We start from the raw sequence: 17,281 nt of genomic DNA, 5'->3' as shown, positions 1-17,281 counted from the left end.
GTCAATGGGCTGTTGGGTCCTGAGCCCCTAAATCCCTTTGGAAGAGGAGACTGAGGCGTCACAACACTGAGCATAGCAATGCCTAAATAGCTTTTAAAATTCGGGCCAAAGAGCCTCATCTTCTTGTATGTTAATGGCCAAGAAAAGATTTGAACTTCTGGCTAAGAGTTATACTTTAAGATCTGGTATGTTGCAGATACTCTATGCTGCTAGGCAGGAGGCTGAACTGTGGACTTGCCCTTGAAAAGGTCTTTTTCACCTCCAACGGATAGGATAGGATAGGATAGTCCTTAAAGGACGTGTATTTTAAATACCAAAGAATTTGGTGCCCTGATCCTTCCCATTTGCTTCAGGTTAACACCACAATGTGCCGAGTGGGTTTATGATCTCAGCATGGAGTTCTCTGACAATGCTGCTGGCTGCTCCACTGGCATTCTTCCAACACACCCTCTTCTGCCCTCCATTCAGTTCTCCTGGTAGCCCCAATAAAACTCTCCTAAGCATCCCAACCTGATTTCCATCTGACCTCTTGCTTCCAGTGTCTGGAACCCATCAGATAATCTCATAAAAAAATATCTTTGGCTTCAGGTGTTTTGAAGGGATGATTTTCAAAAGCAAAATCAAAGCAGCACTTTGACTCTTTGATGCAATGCCATTTAACAAATTAAACAGCCACAGGCTTCGTGCGCTCACCACGAACCCCCTGTGCTACAGGAAGGCTACCATGGCTAAAATGCTACACCAACTTAAAAGACATCTTCACACTAGAGCTGGGCGAAGTAGTGAAACCTCAAGCCAGGTCTGAACAACAGGTCTGGCTCAGTCATCCACTGACAAATTAGGAAGAACCATGTCAGGAGACTAATCTGAGGATGGAGCCACAAACATTTTGGATCTATCTTTACATGGGCTTCCCATCATACAGTTATAGCACCCAAACTTGCTACACTTGTATACACACCTCTGTGTGCCAGGATTCCTTGTTACCAACCTGCTATAATGCATCGCGCCCCTGGCTAAGTTTCCTTGACAGTCTAGGTCATCTTCACCTTCTTCCAGGCTGGATGCCTTTTTCAGTTTGCTTCCTTTCTTCTGCATAAAGGAAACAAAACCATGGTACAAAACAGGCATCATTGTTCAGCAGAGGCTTATGTAAACATTTAAAGGGTGGGGTGTGTGAAAAATAAATACTGATTTAGTCATGTGTGCCTGAGTGCTACGAGCAGAGCAGAGCAAACCTCCTGGGATTTGTTCTGAAAAGTTGTGTGCAGGGGAGCAACCAAACAGATGTCTGCAAAATTCGAAGTGGGTGCTAGAAAAGGAAAAGAGTGATAAAAGGGGAAAGCCTTTGTCAGAGGATGGATCTGCTAGTCTGGGGTTAGCCATTCACATGCAAGTGAGCCATGTTGGTGGTGCAATTGCATATGGTGGTAAATAATTCTGGACCCAGGTTTTCAAAAGTGACTAGAGATTTATGGGTGCCCAACTTGAGGGACTTTAAAAGGGGCCCAGATTTTGAGCACGCATTTTGGGAAGAACAGGCCCCTCAAGTTGGGCACCCAGAGTTTTAGTCATCTTTGAAAATTCTGGCACAGGAGTTGATCTGGGCCAGCTAGCTTTCAAAGCCACACCCATCAGACCAGCATCTGAGCAGCTGCCCAGGCTGCCCCATGCAATTCTGCTTCATTCTTTCAAGGAGCATGTTTCCTCCAAGGACTGGGAAATGGTAACCTTTTACTCCAAGAGACTGCACTACACCAGAATTGATCTGTGCGCACGTGGACGAGACAGCCCGGGGTTAGAGTCTTTCATAATGGGACTAGAGATGCTAGCATGAAAGGTGCTGTCTAAAGGGGAATTATTATTGGTGCTACTATGATTACTATGATCAGAGAGAGCGTGAGAAAAGGATTCTCTTGTTCCATTGTTACTCTAAGGCACTTTGCAATAAACTGCGCTTCAAGAGTTTAAATGAACTTTAGTGCTTTTCAGGTTGGATCTGATAGCTTGAGATTGTCAGCATTTGACGTGAACTTAAGCAAGTTGTTAAGAATAAAGGCGACTGGTCGTCCTGCCTGCTTGGCCATTGGAGTGGGACTCTGTCAGACTGTGTGTATTATATATCAGGGGGTAGCCATGTTAGTCTGTATCTACAAAAACAACAAGGAGTCTGGTGGCACCTTAAAGACTAACAGATTTATTTGGGCATAAGCTTTTGTGGGTAAAAACCTCACTTCTTCAGATGAAGAAGCTTATGCCCAAATAAATCTGTTAGTCTTTAAGGTGCCACCAGACTCCTTGTTGTTTTTGTGTGTATTATATCTTCCTTCTCTCTCTCCAACTCCCCCCCACTCCACACACACACCCCGCTTCCCCCCCCTCACCTCTCCTGGAATTGACACCTCCTCATCTATTATTGGGAGTGGACTACATCCACCCTGACTGAATTGGCCCTGTCAACACTGGTTCTCCACTTGCGAAGTAACTCCCTGCTCTCCATGTGTCAGTATATAATGCCTGCATCTGTAACTTTCACTCTATGCATCTGAAGAAGTGAGGTTTTTACCCACGAAAGCTTATGCCCAAATAAATCTGTTAGTCTTTAAGGTGCCACCAGACTCCTTGTTGTTTTTACACATATATCTGGGAGCTTAGTGCTTCTTCTGCTACCCAGTGGAAGTTATCTGTTGAGAGACTAACCTTGCGTTTGGAAAAGCTGCCCATCAGTGATCGGCTGTACCGTTTGTTGGTGCTTGAGTCTTCCCCAGATTCCACTTCATCCTCAAGTTTGTTCTATAGCAAGAAGAGAGCAAGAGAGACTATGAAAGGATAGCAGACAGGACAGCAGTGCTGCAGAGAACCACACTGAAATACATCCAGAAGTTTGAAAAATCCATCCTAAAACCTCAACATAACTCAGATTTATACCAACATCTCCCCTACCAGTTCAATGCAAGACCTTTGAAGTCAGCAGCATGATCTTATTAACTGCTCTTTTCTGCTGGCGTAGTCACAGTCCATGGGCACTTTCACAAGAATCACATAAAGTACTCATGCACCAGTCTCTGGTAACTTCATTACGTTGTCCATCGTGGCAAAAATTGGGCGACAAACTATGTGTCATGCACCAATATTTGATTGTTTTGCAAGGCAGACACCGATGGGATTGACTTCTCTCACAATAGCTGAGCTGTCTACTCTTTAGGATTAACAGGATCAGGTCAAACAATTCTGCTCATTGTCTGAGTGGCTGTATTTTTGCTAGGATGTGTAATGATAGGATCCCTCACAGTAAGGAAGAGAAAAGAATCTTCTTATGACTCTAAAGGGAGGTTCTTCACTGAGGCCACTGGATGTAGACAAGAACCTGGGGTTCCCTGTCTCCCTGATTGGCTCAACACAGCCTGTTCTGTCTAGTGCAGTCCCTACAGGGACTTGCCAAGCCCTGACCTGGACTACACTCCACGATACATTACAAAAACAGCTAGGTTTAAAAGTATGCAAGAACTCAAGCCCTAGCAAGACTTGGGAAGCAGAGTTCTGTTTCTAAGCCTAGCTTAGCTTTAGTTCCAAGATGCTTGCTAAGTAACCTGTCTAGAACATTTCTAATTTGCATGTAACAACCTTCCCTAAGCCCTTTGTGGCTAATTATAAACTCTAAAGTGGCAGTGCTTCAAGTTCATACAGCTTAGTCAGTGGGCTGAGTACATTTTTATAAATAACGGTTATTATAAAATTAAACATGTGAAATAACAGAATAGACACTTTTTTCTTACACAAAAAAGCCCCCACTTTTAAATGCACTTTATAATGGAAAACAAATTCTGTTTGCTCGAAAGAAAAAAAAGTCACCTGTGTCTATTTCACGCTCCGATTGCTCTGTGCTGGAGCCAGAAAAAAAGCTCTGTGTCTCTGACAATGCTGCTCACCTGGCATCATCATTAACTGTGTGCATTCAGCTATGGAAGCTGAAGTCATTAATAAACAATTTATACCGAAAGCTAATAAAATCCAACAAAGTAGATTGCTAAACACCTTTTCCTCCATAGTTCCAATTTGCATTTCCAAAGACTGCCACACTCCATTATTCATGTGCAATGAAAGATTATCCTCCTGTATCAAGCATTCACTATAAAAATTGCTAATAAAAATATCTCACCCTTAAAAAGCAGAAAGAGACCTCTAAATGGACATCAACAGGAGAGACGTTTTTCTTCATAAATAGCTTTTACATAAACAAGGCAAAGTACCAACAAAGACCCATGACAAAACATTACAGCAGAGGGGAACATGCTTTTCCTTTCTATTTTCTTAATATTCACAGTCAGAAGCAAATCTTGGAGTGTTGTAAGAGTGGAACAACTCCAGTGGAGTACCTCTGGATTTATAAGCACCTGAGAGCAGACTCTGTCCTGTCTCTGGGTGCAGACAAAAAGAAACCAAACAGCACAGGTAAGTAAAAGTACAGTTAAATAGTATAAGCAGGGTTGCTGGCATATCTTTGGCCAATGAAGATAGGGGACATTAATACACTGAGGCTGAAATAGGGAGGATATGCCTTAGGGACATTCATATTGATCCTTACATGTTACGTCACATGACTGAAATTTGACAGGACTCCACTATATTAAGTAAAGGTTGGGAGCCCCACGCCACAGCCTGGTCTTCGCTTCATTCTGTTACTTCCAGTACATATTTTGCTGCTCCTGATACATATAGTCCCACTGTTCAGGGGTCCCTCTAGTGCAGCAATGATCATGGCAGCAAACCAAGTAGTGGGTCACGATGAGCACAAGGAGAAAGATGGCGACAGGCAGGAACTATTCTCAGGTGTCTTTTGATTTAACCAACATTTGCTGGTTTGGATGCATCTTTATTTCACTAGTAAAAAAACTGGTATTTACCAGTTAAAACCTAAAACTTACATTGGGCAGGGACCCATCAGCTATGGTCAGCAAAGTGCTTTCACATCCAACACAATGCCAACCAAACAGCTTTCCAAAACAGAGCGGGGATAAACTTCGCTGGATAACCTAAAGAGACCTGGAGTGCCCTGCAAACCAACTGAAGAAATCTAAAATGCTCCAAGTTGTATGGAAAAATCCTACAGAATTGAGTAGTGATGAAGCCAATAGGGTTGATCTAGAACTATAAAAATAAATATCAAATTTCAAATGTAAGCTTGGAGCGTTCTATAGCATGGAGAGAATTCTTTAGAAAGTTCCACAACCCCCCATAGAACGGCTATTTTCTATTAAACTCTACAGGACAGTTCCCTAAGGGAGGCTTAGACTATCCTCACTCTTAATGCAGCACACAATAGAGTTTTCCAGGCCAAGAAAGCTTCGTGCCTCTAGAGGGCACTGGTCCTACACACAGAAAGCTATGCCACTTACTGAACGGCCATTGATAGTGTGAGGGATGAGGTGAGGGGGGACGAGACCATACTTTTAAAAAATAAATGTCAAAGAAAGAAGGTCTAGGTGGGTGAGGTAATATCTTTTACTGGACCAACTTCTGTTGGTGAGAGAGACAAGCTTTTGATCCACACAGCGCTCTTCTTCAGGGCTGGGAGAGGTACTCAGGGTGTCAAGATAGAACAGATTATTTAGCATAAGTAGTCAATACATATTTCAAGGGCCCATTCCCAGTGAAGTGGCCCATTAACACCACTTGTGTAGCTTGAAAGCTTGTCTCCTTTCACCAACAGAAGTTGCTCCAATAAAAGATATTACCTCAACCACCTTGTGTCTTTAATATCCTGGGATCAACCCTGCAAACAAAGAAAGAAGGTATCCAATTACTGGGATAACCAGGAGTCCGGTGGCACCTTAAAGACTAACAGATTTATTTGGGCATAAGCTTTCGTGGGTAAAAAACCCACTTCTTCAGATGCATGGAGTGAAAATTATAGATGCAGGCATTATTATACTGACACATGAAGAGAAGGGAGTTACCTCACAAGTGGAGAACCAGTGTTGACAGGGCCAATTCAATCAGGGTGGATGTAGTCCACTCCCAATTATTGATGAGGAGGTGTCAATTCCAGGAGAGGGAAAGTTGCTTTTGTAGTGAGCCAGCCACTCCCAGTCCCTATTCAAGCCCAAATTAATACCCACGAAAGTTTATGCCCAAATAAATCTGTTAGTCTTTAAGGTGCCACCAGATTCCTTGTTGTTTTTGTGGCTACAGACTAACACGGCTACCCCCTGACACTTAATTACTGGGATAGCCTCTCTTAGGTCTGACCCACAATAACTTTCAAGAATCTCTCTCCTCTCTAAACAGGGCCGGCTCCAGCTTTTTTGCTGCCCCACATGGCGAAGCGGAGGGGGGGGGGGAAGAAAAAGATAAAGCCGCGATTGGTGGCACTTCGGCAGCAGCTCTACCGCGCCGCTTCATCCTTCGGCGGCAATTCGGCAGCGGGTCCTTCGCTCCGAGAGGGACTGAGGGATCTGCCGCCGAATTGCCGCTGAAGACCCGGACGTGCCACCCCTTCCCATTGGCCGCCCCAAGCACCTGCTTTTTTCACTGGTGCCTGGAGCCGGCCCGTCTCTAAAAAGCCAAGACATCACATCTCTTCCATACACAGCTACTGCATTTTTAGAACAGAGAGAACATCTATCCTACATATATCGGCAAATCTGGGGTTTGAACTAGTTAAATGGTTTTCTTCTTTAATATTAAAAATGGCTATTTCTAGTTATAAAATATTTATTAAGATCTCTTTAATAACTTACAAAAGCATATTACAAAACTGCATTATTTATAAATAGTTGATTCCTGACAATCTGTCAGAGCAGGTGTAGATGTTGTTAAAATAAATGCTCGTGTGCACTGAACACACGGAGACAGGCTGTTTAACCATGTTATACAACTGCAGACAGCTGACAAATCAATAGTGATCTGACCTAGCCAAGAACCGGGAGTCAAGTCTGGAATCAAAAGCAACTGAAAATTCTAGAGCCCACACTAAAAAGTTAATTATCTCTGCTCAGCGGGGGGTTCTTGGGTGCCACCACAAATAGAACTGGATCATAGTCTTTGGTTCACTGGCAATTCCAAAAACAATTTAAAAAAATTAGTTTAGGGTTGAACCAAAATGAACATTTTTCAAAATTTTCAGCAAAATAATAATAAAAAAAAATCATTTTGGGTCAAAGAACGTTTTGACAAAACCAAAATGTTTCATCTGGATTTCAACCATTTTTAGATAATTTTATTTAAAAAAATCAAAAATAGGAGAAATGTTGACATAAAAACTTGTTTTGAACCCAAAAATTGAAACATTTTGTTTAGAAAATGTTGAAATGAAACATTTTGATTATTTTAGACTATTTTTCTCAGGATTTTATGACCAAAAACGATTTGGCAGAATCGGCATTAATTTACTAAGTGTTCCAGTGGCACCCTATCTGCATTTTTGCAAAAAAGGTTCACCAGCTCTAGCCACAAGTATTCAGAGTCTCTGTAAGAGCATCATCTAGGCTATCTGCTCCTGCAAATTGTGACCTTTCCAGGATCAGGAGAATTTTTCCATGCCGGGGAAGAGGTCTTGGAAATTGCACGGAGTCCACAGAACACAGGTTACAAATAGGGTCTGTCAAACGTTTTCAAATCCCCCAACAACATAATGTCAGGGCAAGACTTTCAAGCCTGAGTTGGCAGCTCTGTGTGCCCCTCGAACCGTCGCAATCTCAAAGGAGTAATTCTCTTGGCTTTGACAAGAAGGACCAGTCAGGACAGAGTGAGGTGGACAGCCCTGAAGGCTCAGGAGTCCCCTCACAACGGTTTATCAACAACTGCAGGGTGACAGGCAAACCCCGCAGGTTCCGAGCTCACGCGCGTCTCTGATTGAAGTCCCCAGAACATTTGGATGTTTATCCCAGTGCTTGGGCCCCTGCGGACACGAGAGAGAGTTCTACATGAGAACGAACTGCAGAAAAGGTAGCGACGGCGCTTCTATTTACCCTCCCGCATGACACAACAACAGGCAGACGCAGCAAGGTTCAAACTGATGGGAGAGGAACACTCTCCCTGTCCAGTGCTACGAGCTAGCCTGTGGAATTCCCTGCCACAACAGACTCTGGAGGCTCCAGGGTTTAACAGCTTAACCATCCCCACACACAATATTCTTCTGATTTTGGAAACACAAACTCGCCTCTTTAAAACGAGTCCATCTGTGTACCTTGATCATAACAGACAATTCACCAGAACAGCCTCTTACAAGTATTTCTGCCTTTTCCTGCCTCTCTCAGTGTTTCAGCACTTCCATTTCCAAATGGCAGTAGAAAGGGCAGCCTAGAGCAAGGAGGAGAAGCGGTGACAAGGACAGGTCACTGAAGCGCATGTTTCAGGTGAGGGGCTGACTTGGGTTAATCTGCACGGCCTTGCTCATCCCTAGCTGGATAATTTTTGCATTTTGGCAATTCCTACCAGATTCTGTGCAAGTTCTTCCTCTATTTATTTCCAGTGGGGTAGCTCACCAGGGTGTGCCTGGGTCTTACAGACCAGCCCAGAGCTGTTTCCAGCCTGTAGCATCCAAATGGCCAGACATGATCTCTCAGTAGAGAAGTTTATGGGAGCGAAATACAGAGAGGCACAGGAATACCTCAGTGGCCTTAAAACAAAGGAGCAAAACGAGCATTACATACAGATCCTAGTGCCTCTGATGAACAGGGGTGAAAAATGTTAAATAAAAGGCATGTAAGCCATTTACCATAAGGTCAGCATGATCAAGCCACAACATCAGTAGGGTGTAAGGAACCTGCTATTCATGTCCTCGAGGGTTTCTAGACCAAAATGGCAATGTTTCCTAGATCAGATGAAACAAGTCATTTCACATGCACACGCTTGGACAGAGATGTGGGAGGAAAGAAATTATTTCCTTCCCTTCATTCATGAATTAGATTTAGGACAGTTAGAAATTTCTTCCTCCAAGACAAGGGCCCCAGGATGAAAATTAAATCTGGAAGGGAGAGGTTTCAAAGGTGGAGGAGGGGAGTCTCAAACTCGCTCCCTTCTATCAAAAGGATCCCAGAGAGGAAGGATGGTCTTGATTGCAGCTCATGAAGCTGAGCTCATTTCCTAGATCTGTCACAAACTCACTGTGTGACCTTAGGAAAAAGTCACTTGATCCCTCTGTGCCTCGGTTTCCCCATCTGTAAATGGGGATAATAATCCTGCCTTTCTCTGTCTTGTCTATTTAGATTGGAAAGTCTCAGGGCAGGAACAATCACTTCCTGCAGCAAGAGAAGTGGCTCAGCTTTAGCAGTGATGGATTATCCTGTAGCTTCATCAGTGCTAGTGGCCTCAGGTTGACACAGTCAATTCAACACCAATTTCCACCTGATGTTCAGTTGCTGCCACAATAGATAAATTATACCAATGGACAAGGTGATGGAACATCTCCCTTCGTCACCACTTCATACCGTCAGCCTTTCACTTCTCTCTCCAAAGCTTCCCGTCAGAGCTGGGCAAAGAAATTATTCTGTTTCATGGAGGATTTTGATATTTTGAAATTTGGCTTTGTTCTGATTCAGGACAAACCCCCAAACTTTAGACGTTCTCCATGAACGGGATTGGAACCCTGGAGCCAAGGTAGTCTGTGCGGCACGCTGCCCCACACCCTGGAAGCCCTGAGAGTGCAGGCTGCTGAGGAGCTGTGATCCTGGGAGCAGGGCTTCCAGCTCCCTGGCATCCCACCAGGTGGGCTGCTGAGAAGCCAGGCAAGCGAGCGGGCAGGAAACTGGACAAGGCTCCACTGAAATCCTGCCTGGGGTCGGTCACAACTTCACTGAAATCAAACTTTCTGATGAAGAGGCGTTCTCAGATGGAAAATGTTCCGTCAGAATTTCTAACCAATTCCCTACGTCCCATGTCTGCATTGTAGGTCCTGTCTCCCATGAGTCACAGCCAGCCTAGGGAACCTACTGATGCCCTCGGACAACCAAGATTCAGACCCCAGTTCTATACCTGGAGCACAGCTCTCCCTTGACTTACTCCACTGCCAAGAACAGAGTTTTCCTGACACAGGGATGCATTGAATATGTAAAAGCATATTCAACCCCGAATCCAGTGAAAACTGGAGATACAGAGAGGATTAAATGTTCCATCCCAGGGGTACCGAAAGCCATTACTCCACATCTGAACAGCTTTATTTTCTGCTGCCAAGAAAGGGGAAGAAGAGGTTTGCAATGATTTGATGTGAAGCTGCAGCAGCAGAACGTCGCACCACTGCCTCCTGCAAAGCTACAGACTCAAAATATTTACACTGCAAGTTTCCTCCTGCTGGAATGCGGTTCCTAGCTTATGGGCTATTGTTATTTAGCATTATGTAATGCATGATCCCCTTTGTGCAAATCAGTACCGAGGCCTCTAAGCGCCTGAATGTTTAAATGACTGCCGCTGTATCTCTGCAGGCTGAGCCCTTCTGCACTGTTCCTAGCGCTGCGCCTCATCCCAAGACTGAATTATTTGCTGGAACAAGGCCATCAGTAGCAGCCGCCCTTCAAAGAAGAGGCAATTCCCCTTCCCCTCTTTATGCATAGGACTGAAGCGGTGCAAAAAGCAATGAATTAATTTGTCCATTGTGCCTTCCATAAATAGCTCTTTCCAGTAGGATTCTTTAGGAGAAGAGCCCCCATTTGAGTGCTATTCTACTACACTGCTTGGTATCATTTGGTGTAGTAACTGTTATGGGATGCAGCTCAAATGACATTGACTTGTTTGAAGATGGACAGCGGGGCATCCTTGCGCAAAAGATTAATTGACTCCATCCTCTCTCCCTGCCTTCTTCACCCCCAAATCCCCATCCAAAGAGAGCCAGGAGCTGCACAGTGGTTTTGCTGGTGATGGGAATGAAGAAAGAGGGTATGTTTATTCTTGTTTCTATTATAATACCACCTGCAGGTTCCAGTCAAGACCAGGACCACACTGTGTAGGAGCTGTACAAACACATAGCAAGAGAGTCTCTGCTTCAAACAGCTTGCAATCTCAATAGACAAGACAAAGAGGGGGAGAAAGGAATTGTTCGCATCTCCATTCCACAGACAGGGAAACTGAGGCAGGGCCTTTTTTTTTTTTAAATTAAGGCTGGGATTTTTTAAGGAGCTGGACACCCAGCACCTTGGAAAATCCTAGCATGAGTCACTTTGCTGAAGGTCACACAGGGAGTTCATAGAAGCAGTGGGAACTAAACCCAGATCTGCTGAGTCCCACTCCAGTGCTTTAACCATGACATCGTCCTTCCTCCCAACAAGGCAAAGGGCTAACACTTAGTTTTTCTAATCTGGCCAGCTCTGTTCTATCCCTCTAGAACAGTGGTTTCCATCCTCGGGGCCACAGACTATGTCTAAGATTTCTAAAGGGGGCTGCACCTGCATTCAATAATTTTAGGGGTCCGCAAATGAAAAAAGGGGGTGAAAACTGTTGCTTTAGAAGCATTATGTCTCCCCGCTGCATTAGCAGCGCAAACACAGCTCTGACCAGCACACAAAATGTGAGACCATTTTTTCTTCTCCCTCCTTTTACAAGCAAATCTCCAGCCATCCAGCAAAGTGGCAGAGATTGCTCACAACAGCCTCATCCATAAAAACTACAGGCACAACTTCCAAAAGCGCACACACAGCACCCCCGTCTATTTTCCATAAGACAAAGCCTGAGAGGAGCACGGCATTTACTGGTGCAAATCATTTTTCTCCATTATTCACCAGCTCTGGGCCAGGCTGTTAGCTCCCACCCAGTGCTCTTTCCTCATCTCTCTTCTTTAATGAGACAACCTGGCAACATTTTATTTATACCCTTTTTATAAAGCTGGATTGGACTTGCCATGCGCACTGCCATTTACAGATACCAACCCTTCAACAAAACTCAACCTGGCCGGCCTCTTTCTCCCAGCCCCTTCCAGAAATGGCTGTGAGCAGTTTGCCACCTCCTAGCCCTCAACACAAGTTTCCAACAACAATGGGGTTTTTGAATGAAATTAACTCTATAGCTCTCTCCCCTTCCCTCCTCTGCCCAGAGGGAAACATATTCCCTGCTTCCTACCTGGTGCAGTGGCAAGGGCTGTGCGTGTGCCGAAAAGTGATATTAATGGTTTATTACAGGGAAATGAGAGGCTTTGCATGCCTCATTGCACTTGAAGCATCCGATGCCGCATGCTAAACGGGGATGGCGGATGTGGACCGACAAATATTTATTATGATTAAGGGGAAAGCCAAATAGTGCCATTTACGCTCCAAGCTAAATTAGCACCACGCGGCAAAACTGATTCCCCACCATCATTCAGGATTAACCGTGATTATGCGCCTGACTCCATCATCATAGAAAGCCTCCCAAATAATAAAACATGGACTTACAAACTAAACCCCCCTCAGACTGGTGCTGTGTCTGCTGAAATGTACTCCATGCCCCTTGCAAAACCAGACAACCCTCTCTGCCCAGTGACACGATTATTGAACAGGCGGGGCTCATAAGAACTCAAGTGACAATGCGCTTGGCACCACATGAAACAGAACCGGGTTTCAGGCAGAGACGGGAAGACTGATCATAAAGCCTCAGAGTGCTTTCCTTATGCAAGTCGCCCCACCTTTTACATTGCTGAACGGCAGCTATGGATGTACTGAGTGAAGTGCAGAAGGGACAGGCACTGCGCATGCTTCCCCTACACATCTCTAGGACCCCCACCTGCATTCCCTCAGCTTTTCCAGTCCCGTGCTCCAATGCAGCTGATTTGCGGCTCTTCCTGCCCCAGTGATTGTGAGCAACCAGATCCCTGCTATTTCAGTCTCAAACAGGGACTGCCTGCTCTATGGCAATTCTGTGATGGGCGCAGGCGTGAAATAGGACGAGACTAGAGATTCTTCCACTTGGGACATAGGACACTTTCGCTGCAGTCATTGCCACAGCAACCGCCTGATAGGACTGACTCCAACTGCAGGCTCTGATGCAGAACCCAGTTCCCGGTGGGGTCCACGTTGGACCGAACTCCCCAGCAGCTGGATCGAGGAAGTCTTCCAGAAGCAGAGATCCTGTTTCCAGGACAGGAAAGCAAAGCATAGGAAAGCAGGATCAAAATATCACCCCCTGGGATTTAACTTCCCTCAATTTTTATTCCTTATGACGCCGACATGAAAACAGGGCCATTACTGCCTAGTAATCCCATGTAACCCAGCTCCCTCTTGCTCCAAACGCGTCACAGTTCTTCCGTTTGAAACTGCAGCCTTCTCCGCATCAGCCAACAGTGCAGCCACATGGAGAGCAGCCTTCTCTGCTAAGTGATTGAAGCACAGGCGCCAGGAGATCTGGCTTTCTGCTTCAGACTCTGCCCCAGACGTTTCTATGAACAAGTCAGCATTGTGCCTCGTTTCCCCATCTGCAAACTGCAGACGGGATTTACCAGCGTAACACGTGGGCTGTGAAGATTTATTCGTTAATGGTTGCAAAGGGCTTTGAGATCTCGGGATGGAAAGCACTAGGGAAGGCAAAGTATTATCATTATAGCAGTCAACAGACAGAGCCTGCTAAGGAACAAAAGGAGCTCTTTGCAACAGAACGTCCCCATGCGTCAAAGCAGAAAGCAACCACCCAGGAACTGAAATACCAGAGTATGACACAAGCACCGGGCTGCCTTACATAGAAGGGTTTTCAGAGCTCTCCGGGCAGCTTCAGCTGCTCTGTAAGACTAAGCAACATGTGGGTGTCCCTATTTACAAACAAAAGCATGCTGTTACTCTAAAAATACAGCCTGGCAGATCTCTTGTATTCGGCTACTAATACAACTCACACTAATAGAACCAGCCACCTCCACTCGCCCTGCATTTGGCAGTTCAGCCAGGTGTGTGCTGGCTGCACTACAGGCTTAGCCCCAGGCTGTCACCTCAGTTTTAGCCCAATCCCACTACTGTCCACACACACACACACAACCCATAAAACCGGGCTTACCTGAGCTCACTTGCTCAGGTGGGGGTATAGCTTAGAGCCGGGCAGGACAGGCTCTGACCTGTCTACTTTGCAACATGATGCAGTTGAAGATAGATTGCAGAGCTTCAGTTTTGACAGACCTCCAATGCCATCCCAGGCCTGTAATTTCCCACTCTTCCACCTACTTACTTCCCAATCACCTCCTATGTACTGGAAGCTTGCATGCAAGAGACCAAGGGGCTGTGGGGTAGAGAGAGACAGACAGAGAGGCTGTTTTGGGAATGATAGCTGCCAATTATAACAAACTCTCAATCTACTGCAGATAGGTCCTTCATGGGCATATGGAAGGACATGCAGGATGGAAATATTACAGGCTTTCCTGATGACTCACTCCTAAGAGCCTGGCTACTTCCGTGACATTAACTGGAGCCAATCAGAAAAGAGATTCACTGAAGTTTTTACTTCTCCCAATTTCACAAGCACCCCTAGAGTTAATTAGGTTAGGGTCAATCAGAGGAGTAAATCACAGTGATTTCCATGCAACTTAATTGCATGATTAAGGACACCAGAACAATAATTAATAGAAATCTCCCAAGAAAGCTGGCTCTCTAGAACTCCTAGGTGTTGCCAACTCCTGACATGTTATTGCAAGTCTGTCTGTAAAGGCCCAGCTCCTGGAGTCATGTGATTAGACGAGAATCTACACCTTCATTAATAAAAGTTAAGTTTTTAGATCTCATGTTTGCAGAGAGAAGCTGGATAATGTGAATCATAAAGGCTCAAAACCAGAAGGCAAATAAAAAGAAACTCAAAAGTATTTAAAAAATGCATAACTTGGGGTGGGGGAGAAGGGCCAACACCTGATTTTTGAATGCTTGAGGATCCCAATATGGTTTCTTTCCAATTTCTGATCCCAAGAGCTTTGAGACCAGCAGCTGATTTTTTTTAAAAGGGGGGATTTTTTTTAAAAGGCCTTATTTGCCACAGTTTTTGGGATGGTGGGGGTTCAATCATTGTTAATTAATATGGTTTATTATTCCCCCTCACTGAAGTCAAACTAGAACTGGAGTTTTGCCATGGATTTCAAACAGCAGGCTTTAGCTGCTGATTCTTTAAATTCCCATGATGAGATGTCTTTGCATACACAAAGAGCGACTCAGTCTATATTTAGCTATTGCATATGGTGAAGTTCAACACAGCGTATTCAACACGAGGCACAAATTTGTTACATTGCCAGCAAGGAGATCTCCCATGCACACAGCGGCCACTGCAGCGCACACTCAGAGAAGAAACAAGGGATTCCAGTGGGACTTGGCGTCAACAGCTGGGATATTATTAGCCTTTTTGTGGTCTTGTCTGCTGCAGAAAGCACCACAGAACTATAATTCCGCAAAATTAATATTCAAATGGGCAGTCAGGGCTCCCATGCAGCCAGCATTTTTAATAAGGAAAAATATCAATCACAGTAATCTATACTTTTTAAAAAAAAAGTTTCATGATTTATAAGTTGAGATTAACTCACAGGAATGCACTCAAATCAAAAGTCATACTGGTTATTACAGTAACACACCTTCTTCAGGCTAAAAGACTATTGGTTTTTAAAAGGAAAGAACAAGACACACTGATTAAGCCAAAAAAGGGAAAGAGGGCAGAGCTGAGGGCCTGAAGTTAGGCTTCTAAATCCACATCCAAGCACCCAAATAGAAGAGACCTAATTTAATAAAGGGGTTGTGCATGCTCCAATCCCATGGGTGTCATGAGAGTTGCAGGTGCTCAGCACCCGTAAGCCAAGTCAGTTCAATTTGGGAGTCTGTGTGTTTAGAAGCCTACCTTTAAGCATGCAGCTCTGGAAATGTAGATCTTTATTATTCTTAATATTTATTATACTAATGTACATCAGGGGAAGAGAGAGAAAAATGAAAAGTCAACTCTGTTATGGGTTGAGAAAGACAAAAGATTTTCACCTTCTTGATGTCCGACTTTTGGCTGAGTTTCCCAGATGGTGGCAGAGTGGCGACTGTAAAATTGTTTGGATCTTCACAGTCACGGATTTTGGATTCCTTTATCAGCGAGTCAAGTTTCTTCTTTGCTATATTCTCTACTCGCTTCCGATTGGTGGAAGCCTATCAATGAAATACGGTCATTAATTGAGGGCACAGTGGTGTGAAATCTTCATTTCTCCAACAAGAGGCAACACAAACTAAAACAGTACATTAAGGGGGGGAAAAAAGAAGACAATGAGGCAAAAGAAATGGACTGAGGCTTCACTCTAATGGACTATTATTAACTACTGCTCCCCATGCTAATAGTCCAGCCGCCTCTTAGTTTGTACACTGTGAAATACAGTAACATTGTCAGTTATCTGCAATTATAAGAGTGCCCAGTGTTGGGCTTCACAGCAGATATGTAGGCATGTGAAGCCCTAACCTGAAGCCACAATGGAATGAAAGTTAAACATTTTGCAAAATAAATAAATAAATAAATAAATAAATAAATAAAACTTCTGGTTGAATGGAACCAAAATCGCTTGTCAGCAAGGCTGTTCATGTGGCATGGGCTTTGTTACCAAGCCATTGATGTGCTACCTGGGAACAGCTGGTATTGAGGTGATTCCTTGGAGACCTGACTAGTGCAGGCTCCATTCTGTAGTATTCATTTCCAAAAAGTCTGATCTATTTCACGACAGTGACTGCGCTTTGCCATTCTCAAGGCGGTTCAAGTTTTGCACACCCACAAAGGCTGAATAAAACATGGCATTTCTATTGCACATCAAGTCTGAGGGAATATAAAGAGCTCAAAACCATCAACTATTTGCTATGGAAGAGCTTGTGTCTGCAGCCACAGTGCCTGCAGGATTCAATTGGAATGGGAGCAGCTGGAGAATCAGGCCTTCCACAGTTAAAAGGCAGCATTTATTGCATGTTCCTGCTCCCTTCTTCCATTCAGGCTGTTGAACGACTGAGGTGAGGAGCGGTGTGGGGGGAACAGAGATGGAAACACGGTTCTCTTTTCTAGCCATGCAGTTTACATGGAGCAACTCCCAACTTCAGATCTTTGGAAGGTTTAAACAACAACAACAACAACCCACCACCCTCACAGATTGTATTTGCTTAACGGGCCTTAGAATGTCCTGATTAATTCCATCAGGAAACAAGCTGTCATTTCCCATGCTTTCCAAAGCCTCACTCTAACGTGAGCCGGGTCTAGAAAATCTGGAATCCCAGATGTTGGCACAAGTCAGATTAAAACAAATTGTTAGTTAATGAAGACAAAGATGTAAGCAAAGCAGTGCCTACAGGGGCTTTATGGAAAGTAATGTGCCCAGCTCTAAGATGTAGCAGGGAAAGTCTCTTTATAA

The 17,281-nt window shown here is 44.5% G+C and overlaps 1 protein-coding gene across 1 annotated transcript in view; it reads right to left on the bottom strand.

Moving 5' to 3' along the window:
• Nucleotides 1–17,281, bottom strand: part of PLCH2 (phospholipase C eta 2) — a 110,708-nt gene that overhangs the window by 32,552 nt on the left and 60,875 nt on the right. Inside the window, exons 11-13 of the mRNA XM_065421346.1 lie at nucleotides 15,888–16,046; nucleotides 2,701–2,793; nucleotides 992–1,092 (exon numbers count right to left, since the gene is read on the bottom strand). Of these exons, the coding sequence (XP_065277418.1) occupies nucleotides 992–1,092; nucleotides 2,701–2,793; nucleotides 15,888–16,046 (353 nt within the window). The remainder of the gene's footprint in view (nucleotides 1–991; nucleotides 1,093–2,700; nucleotides 2,794–15,887; nucleotides 16,047–17,281) is intronic.

The sequence above is a fragment of the Emys orbicularis genome, chromosome 22, assembly GCF_028017835.1.
Source record: "Emys orbicularis isolate rEmyOrb1 chromosome 22, rEmyOrb1.hap1, whole genome shotgun sequence".
NCBI classification, from domain to species: domain Eukaryota; kingdom Metazoa; phylum Chordata; order Testudines; family Emydidae; genus Emys; species Emys orbicularis.
This window is presented reverse-complemented; position numbering and strand designations above follow the sequence as displayed.